Here is a 23,370-nt window from a genome sequence, read left to right on the forward strand (position 1 = left end):
CTCTGCTGAGATTGCTGGCTGCAACCTAGGATTGCACTGGAAGTTCATTTGGCCAACCCAAACCGTGGGAACCCTGTGCTGCTGGCTTCCACCTGTGAAACTGCAGCCGGTTCCTTCCAGGAAGAGACTGAGAGGGAGGGAGGCCTCTCTACAGGGTCCCAAGAGGAAAATCCGTTCATCCACTGGCCATGCACTCCAAGAACTGGCTAGTTTCACGTCAGCTTGACGCGGACTGGTCATCTAAAGGGAAGGAATCTGAAATGCCTCCAGATGATCAACTGTAGAGCATTTTCTTAATTAGTGATTGACGGAAGAGGGCCCAGCCCACTGTGGGTGGTGCCATCTCTGGGCTGGTGGTCCGAGGGTTTATAAGAAAGCCATGAGGAATGTGCCAATAAGCAGCACCCCACACCCATGACCTCTGCATCAGTTCCTGTCTCCCGCGTTTGAGTTCCTGCCCTGACTTCCTTCGGTGATGGACTATGATGGGGAAGTGTGAGCCAAATAAATCTCTCTGCAACTTGCCTTTGGTCATGGTGTTTCATCACAGCCATGGTAACCCCATGCTCTGGACCTTCCCATCTCTCCCGCCTCCATCTCTCTACTTGTCTTTCTTTAATCTGACCCTGAGTAAAAAGAGAAGTGGCAGTCACGGGCTTCTACCTTCCTTCTCACCGCACTCTCAGGGACAGAAATGAGTGGCCGCCCTCTGCAAGTGACTCGGCGCCTGAGGGGCTTTCCCGGGTGCTGGCGACCCACTGCGATTATCCTGAGACAGTCTGAACGCAGGCACCTAGCACTATGAGCTGGTATCTACTGAGGTTGGAGAGTATGCAGAGGGGGAAGGGGCTCTGGGAGCTCACTCCCCAGACCCAGGAGTTTGCCCCACCCCCGTGCCCCAGTTCTGTGTCAAGCTGCCAGCCTACAGTGGACAGCAAGACCCTGGAGGTCTGCACCCACTCCCCAAGGATGGCACCTCCCCACAAGCACAAAGAGGTGAAAGCAATGGTTGCCTTAAATATAGAGTTTATTATTGTATAAAACTGTCCCCTAGAAAAATTATTTATTTAATGTACATGGGTGTTTTGTATGCAAAACATGCATGTCCGTCCATGAGTGTGCAATGCCCATGAAGAGAGTGGAGTTATAGTTTGTGAGCCACCATGAGTGCTGGCAATCAAACCCAGGTCCTCTGGAGAAGCAGCCAGTGCTCTTCAGAGCTAAGTGACTCCCTGTCACTGATTTAAAAAACCTTCCAGGATATCAGTTCCAAAAATGGTCTTTGACTCTGAGCTCTAGCCTTTACACATAGAAAAAAGAGACAGAGATGCTCTGACCTGCAGGGGCCAGCCCAAGGTCATCCATCAGCGGTGGAAGAGGGACCTCTGTGTGCTCCTCTTTCCCCAAAGCTCATGGACTGTTCTCTTACAAAAATGTGTGTCTGAGGGAGCCACAGTTGCTCTCTGTGTGGTACTTAAATGTCAGGTGAACTACGGAGGCCATAATGACCTTACATTTATCCTAAAATTCCAGAGGGTAGCAGGTGTTCTGCATATGGGTTTCAGTGACATCTCCCCAACCTCCACTGAGACCTTGTGCAAGGAGTAACTTCCCACTCCCAAACCAAAGAGAATTCACATGAGGTTTTGCTTTAGGTCAGTGTGAATGCAAGCCACTGAGCCACTGAAATTTTCTCCTTGGTGATCAAAAGTACTGAATAGCACTTAAACGCCCAGTTTGTTTGTTTAAAAAACAAAAACAAACAAACTATGGCTCTTAATACAGTTCTCTGGGGTAGGCAAGGTCTCTGTGGACATTGGATCTTCAAGGGTGTGGAAGGCTCAAGAAAAGCACCATCAAGGCTGCAGCGTGAAGGCCTCTCAACTAGGGAGTCACAGAAGGATTTGTTTTCTCAGCACGACACTCACGGTACACCAGGAAGGGATGGGCCAATGTCAGAAAAATGGCAAGCCCCATTGACACCTGGGAAGACAGAAAGAAGGGGCCAGTCCAGTAACTGTGAGCTGCACCTATCACCAGCAGAAGGAACAAAGTCCTACTTGGGCCATATTTCTCCCCCCGACACACACACACACACACACACACACACACACCAAGCTGACCTGAAGGACTTGTGGTTTATTTTCATAATTTTTTCTTTCTTGAGATAGATCTCACATGGCTCAGGCTGACACTGAACGTCCAACCCATCTCCCAGATGGTGGAATTACAGGCATGTAGCACCACACAGGACATATTTAGTGCTGAGGACTAAACACGGGGCCTTGTGCTTGGTGCAGAAGCACTGTACCAATAAGACACACGCCAGCCCCTATGAAGCATATTTCCTGGGAGAGCAAACAGTGGCCTACAGAATACTCAGTGGCCTGCACTGGTCACTCAGGAGCTGGGGAGACAGCTAAATGTTGAGTTAGGTCTCCTGATGTCACAATTGAGGAAATTTTTCTTAGTTTTTAAGGTAGTCTCATTAATCCTAGTGATAGATTTAAAAACCTGCATTACACTTTAATCTTAAAAGAATTATATTTGGGCTGGAGAGATGGCTCAGCGGGTTAAGAGCACTGCTTGTTCTTCCAAAGGTCCTGAGTTCAATTCCCAGCAACCACATGGTGGCTCACAACCATCTGTAATAAGATTTGGTGCCCTCTTCTGGCCTGCAGGCATACATGCAGAATACTAAAAATACTGTATACATAGTAAATAAATCTTTTTTTAAAAGAATGTATTAAAAAAAAAGAATCATATTTAAGGTTGGGCGGTGGTGGCGCACACCTTTAGTCTACTTGGGAAGTAGAGGCAGGTGGGTCTCTGTGAGTTCGAGGCCAGTCTGGTCTACAAGAGTTAGTTCCAGGACAGGCTCCAAAAAGCTACAGAGAAACCCTGTCTCGAAAAAAATTATTTATTTGTGTGTGTGTGTGTGTGTGTGAGAGAGAGAGAGAGAGAGAGAGAGAGTCCAGTGCCATGGAGCACATTTGGGGGTTAGAGGACAACTTGTACCAGTTGGGTCTCTCCTTCTACCATGGGTCCTAGGGATCAAACTGAAGTTGCCAAACTTGGCAGCAAGCACCCTGACGACTAAGCCATCTTTCCTGCCCTTCTGATCTTTTTAATGAGGCCAAGTAGGGTCATCGGTGGCCAGAACTCTGACTCTCAAGGGCAGAGACTTCTATTTTAGCTGTGTGTGACTCTTGAGTATCTGAGTTGGTAAGTCATTCAATCTCTTTGATCCTCAATTTTCCCCCAGAGTTAAAGAGCCAGGACCTTCTAGGGCTAGCCCTTTAACATTCCCTAGGTATGGGGCCCAGGGATGAAAGCATGAAGCTCCTGGCCTCAGAAAAATGTAGTCTATGCCGTAGTCTCGGTAGAGAAGCCAAGGTTGGTCTACACTGACTGGAAGTGGGAGACCCTTTTGCTTGAAATTCTGAGAGTATTTACATCCTATTCTGGAGTAACATATTCTTATGCACACACTCACAAATGACTGTTTTTCTCCAGACCTATGAAAAGCACAGGTTCTCAGCGAAGGGTTAACCCTTCGATTTTAAGAAACCCCAGCTTGAGGCAGGTTTCTGCCCATCACCCTAGTTTGAAAAGTGAAACCCTGGACATTCCGGGCTCTGCACCGTGGAAGCCTCTAACACACCCAGGTCTCTTGAATCAGCTTAGGATGCCCCCTGCTGGGGCCATGTGCAGTAGGTCCAGCCTGGGTATCCTTTCTAGTCAAGGGCCCACATGCACACTGGCCAGAAAGAGACCCCGGATGGTACTCACGTAAACAGCGATGTTCTGGGGGGAGAGTTTGAAGAGGGGAAACTGCAGCAAAGACACAATAGCGGACAGAGCCATCGCCAGCCCAAACAGCTTTCCAAAATGCTCTGAAGGGAAACTAGGGGAAGACAGACAGAGGTTTCGTGAGTTTTACAGCCCTCTGGCTCCAAGCAGAATTTATTTAAGAATGCTGAGCATCCAGCTCTCCTATCCTGGGCCTGCTGTTCACTCACCCACACAAGCCTTCCCTTCTCCCACTCTGCTCAGGCCTTCTAACCATAAGACCAGGGCACTGTAATGGGCCCTGGGAAAACAGAAGGGTCCCGGACCCAGCCTGTGCCTGGGAAAGACAGATGCAGTGCTATTGAAGGAAACAAGAACAGAGTGCCAAGGGCACGCACGAAGAAGGGAAAATCCCTTTTGTAACTCTTCTCTGGGAGAGTTAGGATAGAAGCGGGTAGTGAGGGCTGAGTAAGACAAAGACTCTCACTGTACACAAAGCCTCTGGTGTATGAACACTCCGTCCTTCCCACCTATCAGTCTCTAGCCAGCACCCCTTCCTCACATGCTTTTGGACCTGGTCACCTCCAGGCCCACCCCACTCCCTTGCCCCAACATCACTTACGCCAGCGTGAGGAAGGCAGCGTTGCACCCATAGAGGAAGGAGCGGCTGATGACTTGCAGGATGAAGGTGGCGTACTGCAGCTGGATGACAGGAATGGAAGCACACAGGATAAAGCCCAGGCACAGCAGAGACGTCAAGGCCAGTGAAGGCACCGTGGAGCAGAGAGCAGCTGCCGAGGGGGCGGAGCCTGGTTCAGAAGGGAAGAGAGGGTGTGAGCAGGAAAAAAATCAGAACTGTCCAAACAGAACCAGGTCTCATCTCAACACCAGCTCCTCAGTGTTGCTGACTCTCCGCCTACATGTCAATCAAATGTGCCTGCTCCTCCCAGTTTCCTGGGGCTCCCTAACTGACTCACAGATGGAGTGACCTCTGAACAGGTTGCAGACCACTCTTGTTCCCTGCAACCCGGAATCAGAGACAATGATGATGCCTATTATTGTTATCATTATCTTTGTCATTTATAGCACAACTGGTGACCCGGTGATAGCAAAGGACCGGAAACAATCTGAACTGTCACCAACGGAGGAAATGGTACCAAGTCTGAGCCAGCCACATAACAGAGAGCTGGGCGGCAGCTACAGGGCGAGATGGGTCTCAGAACAGAGAGGCGTAGAGAAGACAGCTGCACAGCTGTGCGAATGGCGTCTGCCTTTTATCCAAGGAAGGAGGCATACAGAAATATGTCTACATAGGTGCTTATTGTGTTTTAAAGGAAAACAGTAAAATGCTCACAAAAAGGGGGAAATAAAGGAAAACAAGCAGAGAGGGAACTCAACATCTTGTTTCCCAGTTTTAGTTTTGAGGAAATGTAAATGCTTAACTTAGGAAGTGTTTTCAATAAAGTGCAAACAGGAAGAAAGCAAGCAAAGCAATCCCAAGATATCAGAAATAGCAACAACAACAAAAATGAGACCGATGAACATAGTTCCGTGTCTAGTTGGACACGTGTGTGTGTGCATGCTCATGTGTGAGTGTACGTGTGTGTGCGTGTATGTACATGTGCATGTACACGTGTGTATGTGTGTGCATGTGTGTATGTGTGTGCATGTGTGTACACGTGTATATGTGCGTGTGTGTACGTGTATGCATGTGCATGTACACGTGTATATGTACGTGTGTGTATGTGTATGTACATGTGCATGTACACGTGTGTATGTGTATGTGCATGTGTGTGCATGTGTGTACACGCATATATGTGTGTGTGCATGTGTGTGCACGCGTATATGTGCGTGTGTGTATGTACATGTGCATGTACACGTGTGTATATGTGTGTGCGTGTGTGTACATGTGTGTACACGTGTATATGTGTGCGTGTATGCATGTGCATGTACACGTGTGTGCATGTGTATGCATGTGTGTGCATGTATGTACACGCGTATATGTACGTGTATGTACATGTGCATGTGGGGGGGGTGCAAGCTGCCTTCCTCACACTGGCGTGAGTGAGCTTGGGGAAAAGGGAAGTGGGCTGGCAGTGAAGAAATTGTGGAGTGGGATGGGTCAGCATATGAGGAAGGGGCGCTAGCTAGAGACTGATTCAGGTGAAAAGAATGGAGCATTCACACACCTGAGTGTGCACGCATGTGCCTAGATGAGTATGTGTCACTGATGTTTGAAAGAAAAAAAAGAGGAGACTGTGAGTGCGCAGAATTATTTCCTATGAGAGGATGACAAAAACACAGAAAGAGACTGGGGGGGGCAGGAAGAGGAGGTGGGGCCGAGGGGGCAGTAGGGATGAGGGATGAATAGGAATAGTATATAGCAAATGTATGAAATGCCACAAGGAAGCCTACAACACTGCATGCTAACTGTAAAAATTGCTTTTAAGAAGAATGAGCATACACGGAGTGAGCAAGCACCCAAGCTGAGGTCTCTAAAGGCTGTTTCTTATAGAGACCTAAGAGTATTTGGACAGATGAGCGGTTTCAAGCCTGATGCAGGAGACAGGTCCAATTCAACAAACCCGATCCTCTCCCTGTATTAGAAGGCAAGGACACTGTCTAAAGTTAGTAAGTCCTGTCTGAAGGTCCCACAAGGACACTGTAAAATTTTACAGGCCTGATGAGGGTCTGTAAAATGGCTTAGCAGGTAAAGGTGCCTGTCACCAAGCCTGGCAATCTTCATTCCATAGCTCAGAGCCACACCGTGGAATGAAAGAGTTGAACCCCACAAATTGTCCTCTGAACTTCACAGATACACTCCGGCATACACCCCCCCACATACACACACAAATAAATATATAAACAGAATTAAAAAATTTTAAGCTAGACATGGTAGTACACACCCCAATCCCAGCATTTCGGGGGGGGGGGGTGTAGTCTATAAAAGACTAGTGAGGACCAGGATTGTGGTTCTGAGGGACAGCGCTTGCCCAGCACAGCACAGCACAGGAGAAGCCCTGAGCCCCGTCTCCAGCACTGAAGAAGGCAGAGAAGAATGGGAGCATAGCACGCATCAGATACATTGTGTGGTTAAAAAAAAAAATTAAACAAAGCAATCCTCCCTCAAAAAGAAAAAAAAATCGGGTATGATTCTATCTCATGGTATACACATATGAAATTCTCAAAAATAAAGTTTTCAAAAAAATAAGTTTTAAACATCCTGATTAGACAGGAGGAAGGCAGGTGTCTCCTTCAGCATGAAGAACAGTCCGAGAAATCGTGTCTTTTGGAGAAATCGTATCTGCTAAAAGCTGAAGACGGAAGTAGCACTCTAATCAGATCATGGGTCTCAAATTGATCACAGTGGTTGTGAAATCATTAGTTGCTCAGGCTGATGGGAAGCTCCATAACAGATAGATCAGACTGTCAAATTCTGAAGCAACTGACCTATGTCAGCACCGTAACAGCAAAGACAGCGGGCTAGCAGGGGCCTGCAAAGGAACCAGAGAAAGGCCACAACTCCATTCCCACGAATTCTTGCCAGAAAAGAAAAATTGAGTCTCCTCCAAGCTTCGAATCTGCCTATTTACAGGAAATGTCCAATCAAAGGAACCCATTCACGAAACACCCAAAGGATGCCAAGACCAAATGTGGGAAATCTGACAGGAAAAATATTCCACTCTCTTCAACAAATAACTAACATAAATCGTAAAGGAAGAGTATCGGGGTGAGGGATAGAACTCAGTGGTAAAACATTAACTGCGCATGCGTGAGACTCGGAGTTCCATTCCTGGTCCCAGAGAAAGAAGAGGAAGAAAGGTCCATTCGCTGGGCTTGGGGGGGGGGGGCGGGGGGCGGGGCGGGCTCTCAGCCCCGCACTTGGGAAGTGACAGCAGAAGGACCAGGAGTCCAAGGCCTCGACTACAGAGTGGGTTCAAAGCCAGACTTGGTTACATAGTAACTTGGAGGCTAGCCTAGGCTAGAGGAGGCCCTGTCTTAAACAAATAAATGTTTAAAAATAAAGATGCCAAAGACACATCAATTGAACTTTGTCCTTTCAACTTCATGTGGACTTTGTAAGGAGACACTGAACAAGCCAGTCATGAAATAATATACCGAGGACCGTAAGGAGATTTGAAAAGCAGATGCGTACTAGAAAATATTAAGAAATCAATGGGGATTTTCATGGTAATATTTAAGAGGGACTCTGTTAAGGAGAGTCTATGAAGTATTTGCAAGTAAATACGGTATATTGTCTAAGCTTGATTCCAAAATACTGCTGCAGGGCTAGAGTGTAGAGAGCAGGGAGGGGGAGCAGGCAACGCGAACAGCAAACCAGTGTTCTCTTCCTCTATCCCTTATCCTCCAGCTCCCAAGGGGTAAAAGGCCCAGCATCCTTCTGTTCTGCCAGTCACACCTAAGGATCACATTCTAACCCTCTAAGGCACAGTGAGTAGGATCCTTCTCATGATATCCCCAAGTTTTTCCTGCAACTCCCGTGCACTCTGCATTCTGATTAGCTTCAATCGCTTGCAGGAAGGATCCAGATTCCTGAATGCCTGTTCTTTCACCACTGCCATGCCATGGTGCCCCTCAGCCACCAACAGGCCCCTTGCTTTTCCTCCAGTCTTTGTGTTTTCCATCCTGGTTTAGGAGCCACTCCCTCTGCCTTCCCTAGCAACTTTGTTTCACCCAGAACAGGAAATATACCCTGCTCAGTATCCAAATCCCTTTGCGTGCTCGCAGAGGCTCCCGGACTCACAGTGAAGCTACATCTGAAACCAAAAATACCGTCAATTTGAAAAGGCATTTAATATACTTAGCCTATGGGGTATCATGGCTCAGTGTATGCTAGCTCAAATGTGCTCAGAACATTTCACATGGGGTAGTGGGGGGGGGGACGACAAAACCACCTAACAGAAAGCCTACTATACAATGAAGTGCTGACTCTCTCATGTAGCCTGTAAACAATAAAGACAGATACAGAATGGATTTGTGGGTGTGATTTTGTCTCATCGTAGACACAACACTCCGTCGTTTACAGACCATCTGCCATAATGCGTAGATGGTAACTACCTGATTACCTTGCCCCACCCTCTGGATTAGGAACAGCTTCGGAGGACAAGATACACCTGTCTCATCCATTGATAGGTCCTCACAGGTCTGGTACTGTGCCTGCCACAAAATGGATGACCAAGGGCTGAGTGCTAGATGAACAAGTTCAGGGAGAAAGACTAAAGCAAAGATAAGCAGAGTGTGGAAGTCTGCCAAGAGCTCACTCCTGGCTCCCAGTCTTACCTGTCTTCTTGGCTTCCTTCTGATACTTCTGTTTAAGACGGTCCATGAGCATGCCATTCCAGGGGGCACACAGCACCCCGAAAAACTGGGTGATGGCGAACGCATTTGTGAATGTGCTGACTGCAGAGAGGATTTGGGCAGGGAGAAATTTCCAGGGTAATGTACAAGAGAAGACTCTCCCATCCTGCCTTTTTCTTCCCCAGCCCCACTGCCCAGGCCCTCAGAAACCCTCCTGGAGCACACGACTCCACAGGCACAGCACCTATTCCTGAGTCCCTACCTGAGACCAACCGGGAGACAGCTTCGAAGCCCACCACATACCTTGCACACTGTCAGTACCAGCCAAGCTGGTTAATAGAGAGTTGAGAGTGCCAATGAAGAGGTAATGCCATAACTGTATGGTGGACAGCCACACCACATGCAAGATGAACCGGCGTGACAGTGCACAGCTTCGAAAAGACCGTTGCTCCTGCTGCTGCTGCTGCTGCTACTGCCCTGGTCCAGAGCTCTCTGATGGAGAAACAAAGATGTGGGCATCAGTGACAGAGAAAGAGGAGAGGTTGGATGGGCCAGAGTAGCCCTTCACAAGACAGTCTCAGGCCTGAGCTCACCTTCCGTGCTTGTCTTCCATGAGCGACCTAAACTCCCTCTGCCCCTCCACCCTGCTTTGTCATCTTGTCCTTCCACCTCGGACAGCTCTCCTCCTGTTCTTCCAAGTCCTGAAATTTGATCTGTCTCTCACAGTCTACTCAGTGACTGTACCTTCCTGATCTTTCTCAGCCAGGTTGGTAAGATGAAAGACAAGGACATAGTGCAGACTAGTGATGAACAGCTATTGCTCTGGCCTGTTCTGTGTCCCCTGCCTTTCTTTTGGCCCCAGAGTCTCTCATTTCCTTGGGACTCCCCTGCTACTCCTGGTTCCATTGAGACCATGAATTAAATGTTCTGTTCCTCAACCAGTTGACCTGAGAAGGTAGGCTGGCTAAAGACTACATGAATGCCAAGGGGCAGCCTGGTTTCATACTTCTGTAGCCTGGCAACTCACTTTCTTCTTGACTATGTGAGCCTTCCACAGTCCTCTGACTCTTTTTATTGTTTGAGGCAGGGTCTGATGTAGCCAGGACTGGCACTGAACTCAATATGTAGCTAAGGCTGACAGTGAACTTCTGATCCCATTACCACGATGTCCAGATGTATGCGGTGCTGGGATTGAACCCAAGACTTTGCACATGCTAGGCAAGGGCTCTACTGACTGAGCTATATCCCCGGCCCCTATTCTTTTTTAACAAATAAATTTCATTGTGTGTATTTAAGGCATACAACATGCTGTCATCGGGTACATATAGATAGTAAAATGGTTACCATGGCAAAGCAAATTAACATATCCATCATCTCATATTGTTGCCCATTTTTTTGTGTGCCAAGAACAGCTAAAATCTGCTCATATAGAAAGAAAGAAAAAAACAATCTCAAATACAATGTAATTCTATTAACTGCCCTGCTCTGGAAACTGCTTTCTCCTGCCCAGCTGCTACTTCTGCCCTCTGACCTGCCTCCCTCCATTCCCTCCTCCCTCCTCCTATTTTTACTTCTACTGCAGCCAGAGATGGTTTATAATATTCATAACCAAAGACCCAGAGCAGACAGAAGAGGGAAAGGAGGAAGCGATGAAGAGGGGACAGATGGAAAGGGGTCAGATCCAAGAGACATAACGAAATGGAGACGCAGATGGCAGCCTTGGTGCCCTGGGATCCCAGGAGAGTCAAGACCAGGATGTGTGAATCAGGGCACTGGAAGGTAGATTTCAGCGTAAGGAGAGTTGAAGTGCTTGGGTAAGGGAAGAAAGAAACACTAAAAATATACAAAGGTTGGTCTCCCTTGACTGGCCCGGCCTCATTCTAAGCCCCTGGGAAGATGTCCCGGAGTTAAGAGCGACACGCACGGGGATGCCAGTGTCTGTGGGAGACGTGGGAAAACCAATAGAACTCACCTTCCTTTGATGAAAGCTCTTTTGACTGCAGCTCCTTGGTTTCATGCTCAGCCGCTTCCTTCTCTTCCTTTCTAGTGCCAAACCTAGAGCACAGGCTGAGGAAACAGAAGCCCGGGCAGTAAGGCCAAGCACTGTGAGCGAGCTGGATCAAACCCAGACCAGAGCCAACAGTGAAGGGGATCCTTATTGTACCGCACATGGAACCTTGTTGGACAAGTAGCAGCCCAGGCCAAGTACATCAGAATGTCTACTGGCTAAGGGCCAGCTTTCCATTTTTGTTTTCTTTTTTATTGTAATGATCTGATTGATCCTCATAGGCAGACGAGTTTGGAGTACACGGGAAACATGGAAGAGGGTGGGTTTTGTTACACATCTCAGCTCTGACTCTTTCTCATTGGGCTCCAGCTTACCCCTCAGAGCCTCATTTTTCAGAGTTGGACAGCAAAGGCAAGGCATGGGAAAGGTGACCATGAGAATGGAACTCAAAGAGCACATGGGGCATCACAACAGCAAGTGAGCAGAAACTAAGGACGGCGCCTCGGCTCCCTATAGCTGGCAGCTGACGTGACTGTGGCATCCACCTCCTCTGTCTTGTCCCTGGCAATGGACTATGCCCGTTTCTCATCATCACCTAGGCTAGACACGTGAACTGCTTCAGCCGAGAGATTGTAGTATACAAATGACACATCGACATAGCATACAAGTGACACATCAACGTACCATACAAGTGACACATTAACGTGAAACATCAATGTAGCATACAAGTGACACATCAATGTAGCATACAAGTGACACAACGTAGCATACAAGTGACACATCAATGTAGCATACAAGTGACACATCAACATAGCATACAAGTGACACATCAATGTAGCATGCAAATGACACATCAATATAGCATACAAGTGACACATCAATATAGCATACAAATGACACATCAATGTAGCATACATGTGACACAACGTAGCATACATGTGACACATCAATGTAGCATACAAGTACACATCAATGTAGCATACAAGTACACATCAATGTAGCATACATGTGACACATCAATGTAGCATACAAGTACACATCAATGTAGCATACAAGTGACACAACGTAGCATACAAATGACACATCAATGTAGCATACAAGTACACATCAATGTAGCATACAAGTACACATCAATGTAGCATACATGTGACATCAACATAGCATACAAGTGACACATCAACATAGCATACAAGTGACACATCAACGTAGCATACAAGTACACATCAATGTAGCATACAAGTGACACATCAATGTAGCATACAAGTGACACAACAATGTAGCATACAAGTGACACATCAATGTAGCATACAAGTGACACATCAACATAGCATACAAGTGACACATCAATATAGCATACAAGTGACACATCAATTCCAAGTTGAAGCTCCAAAGAACCGTGGGCATTTCTGCCCCCTCTCTGAACCCTGGAACCACTGTGTGTGCACACCCAAGCAAGCCTGCTGGAGCATTAGACTATGACACCTCCATGCCTGTCACTCCAAACCCAATGTCAGTTAGGGCATGGCAGACCAGCCAACTCCCAGCTAACAAATCAGATGATCAAAGGCATGAATGATAAGTTCATCCAAGTCTGGCTCTGATGTAAGAAATAAATTCTTAGGATCTGGAGAGATGATTCAGTCATTAGAAGGACTTTCTGCTCTTTCAGAGGATCCAGGCTTGGTTCCCAGCACACACAGCAGCTCACGTCTATCTGTAACTCTAATTCTAGGGGACCTGATACTTACTTATGACCTCCGTGGGCACCAAACACACACATGAGACACATTCATTTACACAGGCAGAGCTCTCATACACATAAAATAAAAATTAGTGATTTCTTTTAAGAAGGAAGGAAGAAAGGAAAAATAACTGCATGGTATCCTTGTCATGCATGAGTAGCTAACTAATACACTCTTCTATAACACACACAATCGTTCCTTTTTCCTGCCTCAGATGAGGTGAGGCCTTGGCCAATCATGCTTACCCATAACAGTAGTTGGGAGGCAGTGGGTAGGGGATATGTTCCCGAGGCATCAGGAGAAAAGTGCGCCCAACATGCCAGACACTGCAGACAGACAGGAAGAGGAAGGAAGCCCTGAGGCTGATGTCGCGTTCATGAAGGAGCTATGGAGAGAGGAACAACTCATCAGAATAACACTAGGGCTCACAAGAGTGTTATAGACCATGGTCAAAGGTGGACAGAAAAAGTGTCTGTGGGTAAGCGAATGAATGAACAAAATGTCATACGGCTACTTGACAGAGTATTATTTGGCCTTTAAAGGGGGAAGGCTATCATGGCACAATACGGATAAACCTTGAGAACAAGACATCAAGTGAAGATAGCCAGTCACAGAAAGACAAATTCTGTATCATTCTACCTACAAGAGATTCCTGGAATAGTCAGTCTCATATAGAAAGTAGAATGCAATTGTTAGAGGTTGGAACGGGGGTGGGAGTAATGAGGAACTTGTGTTAACAGGTACAGGGTTCCAATTTTATAATATAAAAATTTCTGGAGATGAAGGATGGTGCTGGCTTGTTGCTCAGCAGCATAAATATACTTAATACTACTAACTTGAGCACTTAAAAACTGGTTATGGGTCAGCAGGATGGTTTATTGGGTGAAGGTGCTTGCTATCAAGCTTGGTGATCTGAGTTTATCGCCCACAACCCACACGATGGATGGACTCCCTCAAGATGTCTTCTGACCTCCGCCAACATGCTCTTCCCACCCCCCAACACACACACACACACACACACACACACACACACACACATCACACACATCAATAGATAGTTTTTTAAAATCCTGATAGCATATTTTATGCTATATGTATTTTATCACATGTGAAAAGTGTAGGCGGCAGAAGCTGGAAGCTGCATTTCTAAAAAGCTCCAGCACAGCCTCCTTCCTGCCCTCCCGGAGCTGCCCAAGGACTCCTGGTCCTCACCATCCTTCCCCTAGGGCCCAGGAAGCAGCCTTGTGGCACCTCCTCACATGACTCTCTGAGATCTTTTAGTCTAATGCTATTCCTCTCCAATTGCAAGACGTCCTTCCGGCCAACCCTTCACACAAGAGTCCAGCTTGTCACTGGGCTGAGCTCCCAGAGGCCAGTCGAAGAGAGGCAGAAGGGATTAAATGAGCAAACGGGTCAAGGCCATGGTGGGGAAATCCACAGAGACAGCTGACCTGAGCTAGTGGGAGCTCAGGGACTCTGGACTGACAGCTAGGAGCCTGCAGCCTGCATAGGACAGAATTAGGCCCTCTGAATGTGGGCTACAGTTGTGCAGCTTGGGCAGTCTGTGGGGCCACTGGCAGGGGACCAGGATTTATCCCTAGGGCATGAACTGGCTTTTTGGAGCCCATTTCCTATGGAGAAATACCTTGCTCAGTCTCGAAGGGGTGCAGGGTTCTGCCTCAACTTGATATGCCAAACTTTGTTGACTCCCCAGGGGAAGCCTTACCCTTTCTGAGGAGTGGATGGGGAGATGGGAAGAGGGTTAGTGGAAGGTAGTAGGGGGTGGGAGGAGGTCAGGGAAGGGGAAGTGTGGTTGGTATGTAAATGAAAAGAAAGTTTTAGTAGAAAATAATAATAAAAAGACTATTTAAAAAAAAAAGGAATTCAGCTTATAAAAGACATCTGTGGGAAGCCACAGGGCCACTCTCCCTGGGTTCCCCGGAGTGACTCACACAACAAAGGGAACCTCTAAATTCCTCAACTTCCAGGTTTGAAACCGCGAAGTGAGACAAACCTCAGAGGCCACAGAGAAAGCAGCTGAGACCTATTGAACTAAGACTCCCACTCCTGCCCCAGCTCTTCCCTCCCCGCTCTGAAGAGGAGATACATCAAGGCAAGGGAACCTGGGACGTGGCTCTTGCACCAGCCACAGAGGGTCTAGCGAGCCCCGGGGAACTCAGACTCTGCCCAAGGTGCTCACGGGACTAAGTGAGGTTCCTGAGCCCAGGGGTGGTCTGACCGAAGCCCAGAGAGAGTGCCAGCCTGAGCAGTTTGGGGTCCACCGCTTTCCCTCCTATTGCTCCCCACTGGGTCACTGCATCCCCACTGGTCACCTCGTAATCAAAGGGTGCTTATGGCAGTGTCACCTCCCACATCCTCCATCCCACTGCAGCCTTCAAAGAGGAAGAGCAGAGAAAGAGGGGAAGAAGGCTTTTGTTGTTGCGAAAAGGTCTTGGATAGGCCAGGTAGGCTCGAAGCTCACTGCATAAAATGACCTTGAACTTCTGGTCCTCTAGCCTTCCTCTGCCTTGTGCTGGGACTGCAGGCGTGATACCCAGCCTGATTGTACAGTGCTGGGAGTTGAACCAGGCTTTGTGCATGCGAGGCAGGCATTCTAACTACTGGGTTAGTCCCAGCCTCAAGGTTTTCTTTCTACTCTGCCCTCACCCTTCCTCAAGGAGGAAACGTCCCCTCAAGTTAGGCACTATACACCCGCTTCATCTCATTTGCAGGGGTTTCATGACAAGCCCAGCTCCATCCGTCACTGGTGGCAGAGACAGAGCTTGCCGTGGTTACCTTAGCCCAATCAGAACCCATCCCATGGGTGACATAAGGCAGTAGCAAGATAAAGCTGTTAGCAATGACAAACACTAAAATCATTAGCAAAGCCAGGTCTGTGGTTCCTGCCTGTAACCTCAGCACCCGAGAGCCTAAGGCAGAAAGACAGAGAGCTTGAGGCTAGCCTGGGCTCCAAGATTCAATCCAGCCTGCCCTACACAGTCAGATGCTGTCTCAAAACCAAATTACTCGAAGCTAGGTATCGTGACACATGACTATAATCTCAGCACTTGGAAGGCTGAGGAAGAATGATCACGAGTTTGAGAAAAAAGTGGACTCCACAGTGAGTCTTGGGCCAGCTGAAGAGGCCTTGTCTTAAATAATAACAACAATTAATTAATTTAATTTAATAAAAACAAAACCATTAGCAGAATGATTGTTAATGGGCTACTAACATCCTTGCCAACTGTTTGTTCTCTGACATTCATGGCTAGCCCTTGGAAGAACTAGAAAGACCTTTGTGTGGTTTCCAAGGTCCCCACTGGCCCTTCCTACCCCTTCCCAAAGCTGCAGCTCACTCAGGAAATGCCCCCTCCGACAGAGTCCCCAGTTTCTGTCCTTCCCTGACTCAAGGATATCATGATCACATTTTCCTTCCTAGCTAAGAGAGTATAGTCTTAACGTAAAGAGGGGAGCTCAGTGATCACAGCTCACCCCCAGAAAAAGACAGGCCTTGGTGCAAGTTCAAATCCCATGGTTACCAGCGCGGTACCTGAGACTCAACTGTGTCACCTGAGGAATGGGAGTTAAATTATGCCTTGAAAGCTGGCAGACACCACTGCAGGACAGGATGTAGAATACATAAGGGCTCGGGGGCTCAATAAGTGTTGAGTGATAGTATTACAGGTGTGACGATGTAGGTGACAGTGTACAGAAACCAGAGGACAGCCTCAGGCACCATTCCTCAGGGGACAGGGTCTCTCGCTGACCTTGTGATTTGCCACGTGAACGAAGCTAGCCCAGAGAATCGCCTGTTGCCGACACCCACACCGGGATTACAAGCACACATCCATACACTCTGCTTTTTCACGCGGGCTCTGGAACTCTAACGTGGGTGCTTGTGCTCACACAGGAGTCAGTCCCTGGACTGTCCCCTGAGCCCAGCTATGGGTATTTTTACCTTAATGATGAGAAAGACTACGGAGGAGGAGTCAAACGCTCCATTGTACAGGGTGATGATAGTTGAGCGGTGTTTTCCAAAGAGATTCCCGATCTGGGAAGGACAAATCAAGCTGATTTATTTAATCACGGAACAGTTATTTTCCCTCCTTGGCACCCAGTTTGGGCCAGACATGATTAATATCCCAACCACTTTCTCCCAAGTTCCTCCCACCCTGGTTTGGGTCAACCCCTCTGGAAACAAATGATGTCCCCATCCCTCCCAGGTTCCTGGGATAAGGGGAACAAGCTCACACCTGTAGGTTGGTGATGAGAAACAGGATCCCTCCCACCGCGAGCATGGGCATGGCCAGGAAGAGCAGCAGGGCAGTGTCTGGAACCATAAAAGTCATAGGAGTGGTGATCTCATTGCAGCCCAGAGCCCCTGAAGTTGTACACACTCCTCCCTGCTCCAGGAGGCTCCAGCTCCTACCAGGTTTAGATTCTCAGAAATACTTGGAGTTCATTTCAGCAGCCTGCTGGTATCCTTTGAGGGCTTTAAGGAATGGTCAACAGACTACCCAGTCGTGCCTGCTGAGATGTCCTGAGACCCTCTTCTCCTCACCAAAGATGGTCCTGGGTCTCTGCTATACCACAGACGCCTGCTCCATCACTGCGGGAATCGGTCCCCCAAGTCCAGCCTCAAAACCATGCAGGACAATAACCTTGGGCTACCTTCTGAATCTGCCCCACTCTCCTCCCTGCTGCACAGACACAAGAGACTCTGCCCTGCCTCACTGGGGCCTGTGAAACTGAGAGAGATGCCTGTGACCTTTCCCTCTGTGAAACTTTGAGCGCTGCCTTTGTGGCAAGACTGGCATTAGAGATGCTGCATGGAATTAAGTGTGCTCCTGGTTCTAAACAACACAACAACAAAACCCAACAAGTCAGCAAAACTGACATGTGAGCAACATGTTAGTGTTCTGCAGTCATCTCTACACGACTCAAAATCACTGAAAACATGACTTTGAAGAGGAACAAATTTGGCCGGGCAGGGGCGTCCTGTACCTTTAATCCCAGCACTCAGGAGGCAGAGGTGTGTGAATCTCTCTGCATTTAAGGCCAACCTGATATATAGAGAGAGTTCCAGGACAGCCAGGGCTACACAGAGAAACCCTGTTGCACCAGGTAATCCAAAGCTTGTTGGTATATTAGGTCTGTGCTAGCAATCTCAGTTTGGGGGTTTGTTTGTTTGTTTTTGGATTTTTTTGGCAGCAGGTCTACATTTGTGTGTGTGTGTGTGTGTGTGTGTGTGTGTGATGTGCACACACACTGGTATATCTGCGAAGGCCAGGGGACAACTTTTGGAAGTTGGTTCTCTCCTTCTACCATGTGGGTCCTGGGAATCAGACTTGGTGGCAAGCACCTTTGCCCACTAGGACACCCTTAGCATCCTTTACGAAACCATTGTCCTCAGTCTAGGGAAGCTCTGGAAAGAGATGATTCTAGAGATGACTCACGCTTTTTGCCATTCACTTTCTGCCGTTAACAAATGTACATCTCCTAATGAGCTAAAGACTGGGGACCAGTTTCACGATAAAATCACCCTAGCCTCAATACTGACTCCAGAATAAAAGTCCTGATTTTTGGAGGAAGAGCGACTTTTGCTGGGCTGGGCTGGGCTGGGCTGGTGTAACGGTTTGAATAAGGATGGCCCTTATAGGCTCATATATTTGAATGCTAGGTCATTAGGGAGTGGGGTTACTTGACAGGAACTAGGAGGTGTGGCCTTGCTAAAGGAAGTGGTCACTAGGGAGGTGGGCTTTGGGGTTTCAGAAGCCCAAGCTAGGCCCAGTCTCTCTCTCTCTCTCTCTCTCTCTCTCTCTCTCTCTCTCTCTCTCTCTCATGTCAGTTTCTGTTCCCCATAACAAAGGGAAGAAGACAGACAACTGGCATTTCCAGACTTTTATAGTAATCATTGGAGGCATTTTTCTTTTTCTTTTTTTTTTTGTGTGTGTGTGTGTGTGTGCAACAGGGTTGTCAATTTTGATTCTGCTAATTGAAGATATGTTCAGAATTACCTGGCAGGTTACAAAACAACAAGAAAGCATTTTAATGCCATGTAGATACAATTCTTTTTTCAGTAGAATAAACGTCTCACAGACAAGCAACAACCCGGCAACTCTTAGGGACTCTTTCAAATCGTGCATCTCTGAAAATACCACAGGCCCTCTGCCTTCGGCACCTGTTCTGCTCACCCCCTCCCCCAGCCTGTCTCTCCCACCCACCTGTGGGCACTCACCCGCAGAGGTGAAAGCAATGATGAGTGTGGCACAAGTGTAGAAAAATCTGGAATACAGAAGCATCCAATTAAAAGAAGAAACTTAAGGATCAACCAGGAACCTGCTCGACCTCCAACATTGGATAGAACTCGACTGCATTCTCAGCCAAGGAACTCCAGAGACACAGACACTTCTAAGAGGCCTCTCAGCACCGGAGAAGTCAGTCCTGGTAGACTGAGTTGTGGACTTGTCTCCACAGATGGTTTGAGAGTAAATCTCAATTGTAGACTTGGTAAGAACCTAGAACCGCCTGGCATTGAGGCGATTACATTAACTGATATGGGAAGACCCATCTTGACTTGGGTGAACCATTCCCATGGCAGGGGATCCCGGACTACATAAAACAAGGAAAGTGAGCTCAGCATTCGTCCTCTGCATGGCCACAGATGCATGTCAACAGCTCCCTTGGACTCCTGCTGTTGGGACCTCCCTACCATGATGGACTGGAGCCTGGAACCATGAGAAAGGGCTTCCTCCCTTAAATTGCTTTTATCACGGTATTTTTTTCCTCGTCACAGGAAAGTCATAAAGACATGGATTTTGCTCCCCCCAGGCTCTAGGGCTAAACCGGGAAGTGCTGGCTAATAAGCTCAGCTGACAACGATGTGATGTGTACAAGACTCAGGAGCACGGTGGGCAAAGCCCAAGCAGGCCCCCTTGTCCTGAGGCCAACCACTTGGGAAAGGGGCTGATGCCTAATCTGCAAATCAAAACCTTGGATTCTAATTCCTCCTCCACAGAGGACTTTGGACGAGGCGCTGCCTTTCTCTGGGCCTCGGTGGTTCTTTTCTGGAGAAGGAAATGGTTAGTGACCACATGCAACCAAGAACTTCTACTACGCATTTGAACTCACAAAATCATAGACAGAGCAAAAATGTTTTCAAGATTGTGTGTGTGTGTGTGTGTGTGTGTGTGTGTGTGACTGGACTTTCTGGTCGTTGAGAGTTCAGGTGACAACTTGGTGTTGCAATGAGAGAAAGGCTGGATGTACCTGGATCAGACTGATGTAGATTCCAAACGCAAAGCAGCTGAGTTCACAGCTGGGGTGTGGCTTAGAAGTTGTGGTGGCTTCAAAGAAAATGCCCCCCATAGGTTCACATTTATGTCCCTTGGTTCCCAGTTGGTGGAAAGGACACGCGCACAGCCTTGTTGGAGAAGGTGTCATGGGTGCCTGGCTGTGGCACTTCAAAAGCCTGTAGCCACCCCAATTGTACTCCCTCTTCCTGCTTGTGGATCCAGATGTGAGCATTTATCTGCTGTGCAGTTACCTAAGGTCATGCCCTCCCTCACCATCATAGACTCTGGAACCAGATGCCCAATGAAATGCTTTCTTTTATAAATCTCCTTGGTCATTTTTTTTTGTTGTTGTTGTTGTTTATTTTTTGGTTTTTGTATTATTTGACCACAGCAATAGAAAAGTAACCAGGACAGAAGCAGACACTTCCCTGGCTGGCATGGAGCCCTGGGTTCCACTTCCAGCAGTATAAAAAAACAGCCAAGTTCAAGTGATTCTTGGAAAAAAAAAATCCTAAGGTTCCAGGGCCCTCTGAGAGGTGGAGGACTTTGTAAACATAGATAACGAAAGCCGTACCATAAAAAAGAAGTTCAAAGGATGCATGGTGGGGAAGAGGCAAAAGGAGACAAAAATTCAAGCTTGTCTGACTTAGCTCACTGTTCTCCAGAAAGCTTGAAGTATAAGGACCTTGCTTTGCTCTGTTTTCCCAGCTGACGGCTCTTCACATCTGTACCCCTGCTTTAGGCTACACCAGAGATCAGCAGCCCTGCTTATCAGTGAACTTGGCCAGGAGCATTAGAGTAATCAGGAGGCAGCAGAACCCTGCAAAAGCAGCTTGAGGTTTTTGGCTCATCTGCAAGGGAAACCCCCATGGCAAGAGTCATCTTAGTCAGAGGCAACCTGAAGGGGGTAACCTTTGGGGTTACCCAGAAAATGATGCACAGGGGAGAATAAATACACAGCCTGAGCTACCCAGACGTGAGGCCCTGCTGGAAAAGAGACTGGGAAAGATTCCAGGAAATCAGATAAGGAAATCAGATAAGACAAGGAAAGCTGATAGCATCGCTGAACATATTGTTAATTTTGTAAGCCTGGCCTCTCAGGAAGTGGAGCATGTAACAGGATAATACATTACTGCCTATAGGGGAAGGCGCAAAGAAAAGGGAACCAAGGGTGTAGGAAGAGGGAGGCCCTTCTTCACGTCTGCCCAGGCTGGAGTTTTAGACTTACATAGCTATCAGGCGGGCCACAGTTGTCTTGAAGCGGTCAAAGATGTAGCCAGTGGGGAAGGTCATGAAGTTGTTCATGAAGGATGCCAGGGTGAAGATGAGTGAGAACTTCTCATCCTGAGCTTTGGAGCCTGGGAAAGGAACGTGAGCCAAAATCAGAATCGCCTAACTTTCCCACCAGGTTAGTTCCCACACAACGCTCCCCTCCTCTTGAACTGCTTTGCTGATCAGAAAACTAGCTATCAGGTTGTGTTACAATGTAGTGGTCTCTAAGGGCCCCTTCAAAATCCGATACTTCCTTCCTTGACACCCTCTACACAGAGGATTCTGACAGCCCCTCCCTCATAGAAAGGCTGGCAAGATGAATTGGGAATGGGGTCCTCCCCACGCTCTTCCACCTCCCAGGAACCAGTTTCTTCAACTTCCTTTAAGAAACCATCGCTGTCCTTACCAGGGGGCCCGGTTGCATTGCTCCTGAGCGTGCAGTCCTGTTCACAGGGCTCTGCAAAATACCCTTCTTGTTTGAACACAAACACCAGTGAAGTCCAGCCAAAGAGGACACCAGCGAAACCGATGCATTCCAGCAGCCCAGTCAAGAGAGTGGCCAAGTAAAGGGGCAGGCCCTGGTTTGCCATGGTCTGAGGTGAAGTGGATCCACAAAGCCTCCCCTTAACTTCTGAGACAGGCCGCTGGTAGCGATGTGTGGAAAATTCCTCTGGCAAGCCCTCAAATCCAAAGAGGCCTCTTGCTCCAGCTGTCTCTGGGTTGAGCCAGGAGAACCATGGAATGGTTTAAACGTCTGGATCCTGGAAAAGAAGGCAGAAACAGCCTGGTACTGGAAGCTTGTGGAAAAGCGGTGGGAAGTGATCCTCAGGAGAAGGGCACGATGCTTTGGGAAGTGAAAACTTTCATACATGACAAGGGAATGTGGCTTGTATCTGGAGTTCATTCCCAAACATGGAAAAACAAAAATCAAACGACAACAAAACCAATACTGTTCACGTCCCCTCTAATTCAAGGCATCTGTGAAACCATGCATGAGTAAGAAGAGGCGAAGAAAGGTAGGTCTCGATGGCAAAGCATGCCGTAGAGGAAAAGACTATTCTGCCCAAAGTATGGGGGAGAGAGGATATCAATAGCTAAAGTAGAAACCAGTAACCTGAACATCTGAACACAGTCTGCTACAAGAGCAGGCATGGTATATCATACAAATGCTCGGTGTAGCAGCTGGATCTCTTCAATGTGCCAAAGTGAAATAGAAACTTCTCAAGGTTTTGTGTACTTGTCTCAAGGTCGCCAGGCTAGTTAGTTGGTCACTACACAAAAATATCCCAACAAGAACCTTGTCTAGGATCACAAGCCCATTCCCTGCTGCCTCTGCTAACATCCATCAACTTCCACCAGGCCCAGAGGTCGGGGCCCCATCCCGCAGCCGCTCTCCCGCAGATCGCTGTCCCCAAAGCCCTACCGCCACCAGACCGCTGCCCTGCCCAGCCCAGGCAGCCCTGACCCGGCCTGCCCTCCTACCCGGTCCTACTCGTGGTCGTACTCACGCTCCTCAGTTTGCTAGTCAAGACAGTTCTTTCCGAACGCGCGCCAAAACTGGGCTTCCCTGCCGTCGTCGCCCCTCCCAGTCCTCTGCTTGTCGCCTCTCGCTCGCCCCCTCCCGGAAGGGCTTGGGACCCGCCCCCTGTCTCCACCACTTCGTGTGTGTGTGTGTGTGTGTGTGTGTGTGTGTGTGTGTGTGTGTGTGTGTGTTTCAAACCTCTTCTTTTTCCTTCCTCAACAGCTGTCTAGGATCCAGACAGGGTCTCATTTGCTCTGTTTTGACGGGGTAGCCTTTAGGCTACCCTGTCTCGGCCACCTCTAACCAAGACAGTTTTAACACAGGTCCCAGGCACTGGTCCAGCCGTGGGTATCAAGGGGCACAGCTCAGAGCTCTTGGATGCATGCACATCGTGTTTCCGGCTCTTTACACTGCCCATTT

At 48.1% G+C, this 23,370-nt stretch overlaps 1 protein-coding gene across 1 annotated transcript; it reads right to left on the reverse strand.

Annotated features, from left to right (window-relative positions):
• Positions 1-1,019: 1,019 nt before the first annotated feature.
• LOC121439124 (solute carrier family 43 member 3-like) lies at positions 1,020-22,930 on the reverse strand. Its single transcript, XM_041639630.1, is given in 13 exon segments — positions 1,020-1,983; positions 3,793-3,907; positions 4,415-4,601; positions 9,094-9,213; positions 9,415-9,603; positions 11,084-11,178; positions 13,107-13,246; positions 16,820-16,912; positions 17,115-17,191; positions 19,100-19,146; positions 21,385-21,514; positions 21,835-22,189; positions 22,911-22,930. Coding segments are annotated over 12 exon segments (1,476 nt in total). The 5' UTR covers positions 22,019-22,189; positions 22,911-22,930; the 3' UTR covers positions 1,020-1,884.
• Between the last annotated feature and the right edge of the window lie 440 nt (positions 22,931-23,370).

The sequence above is a fragment of the Microtus oregoni genome, unplaced genomic scaffold, assembly GCF_018167655.1.
Source record: "Microtus oregoni isolate MIOR12 unplaced genomic scaffold, Mior012 000060F_004, whole genome shotgun sequence".
Taxonomy (NCBI): Eukaryota; Metazoa; Chordata; class Mammalia; order Rodentia; family Cricetidae; genus Microtus; species Microtus oregoni.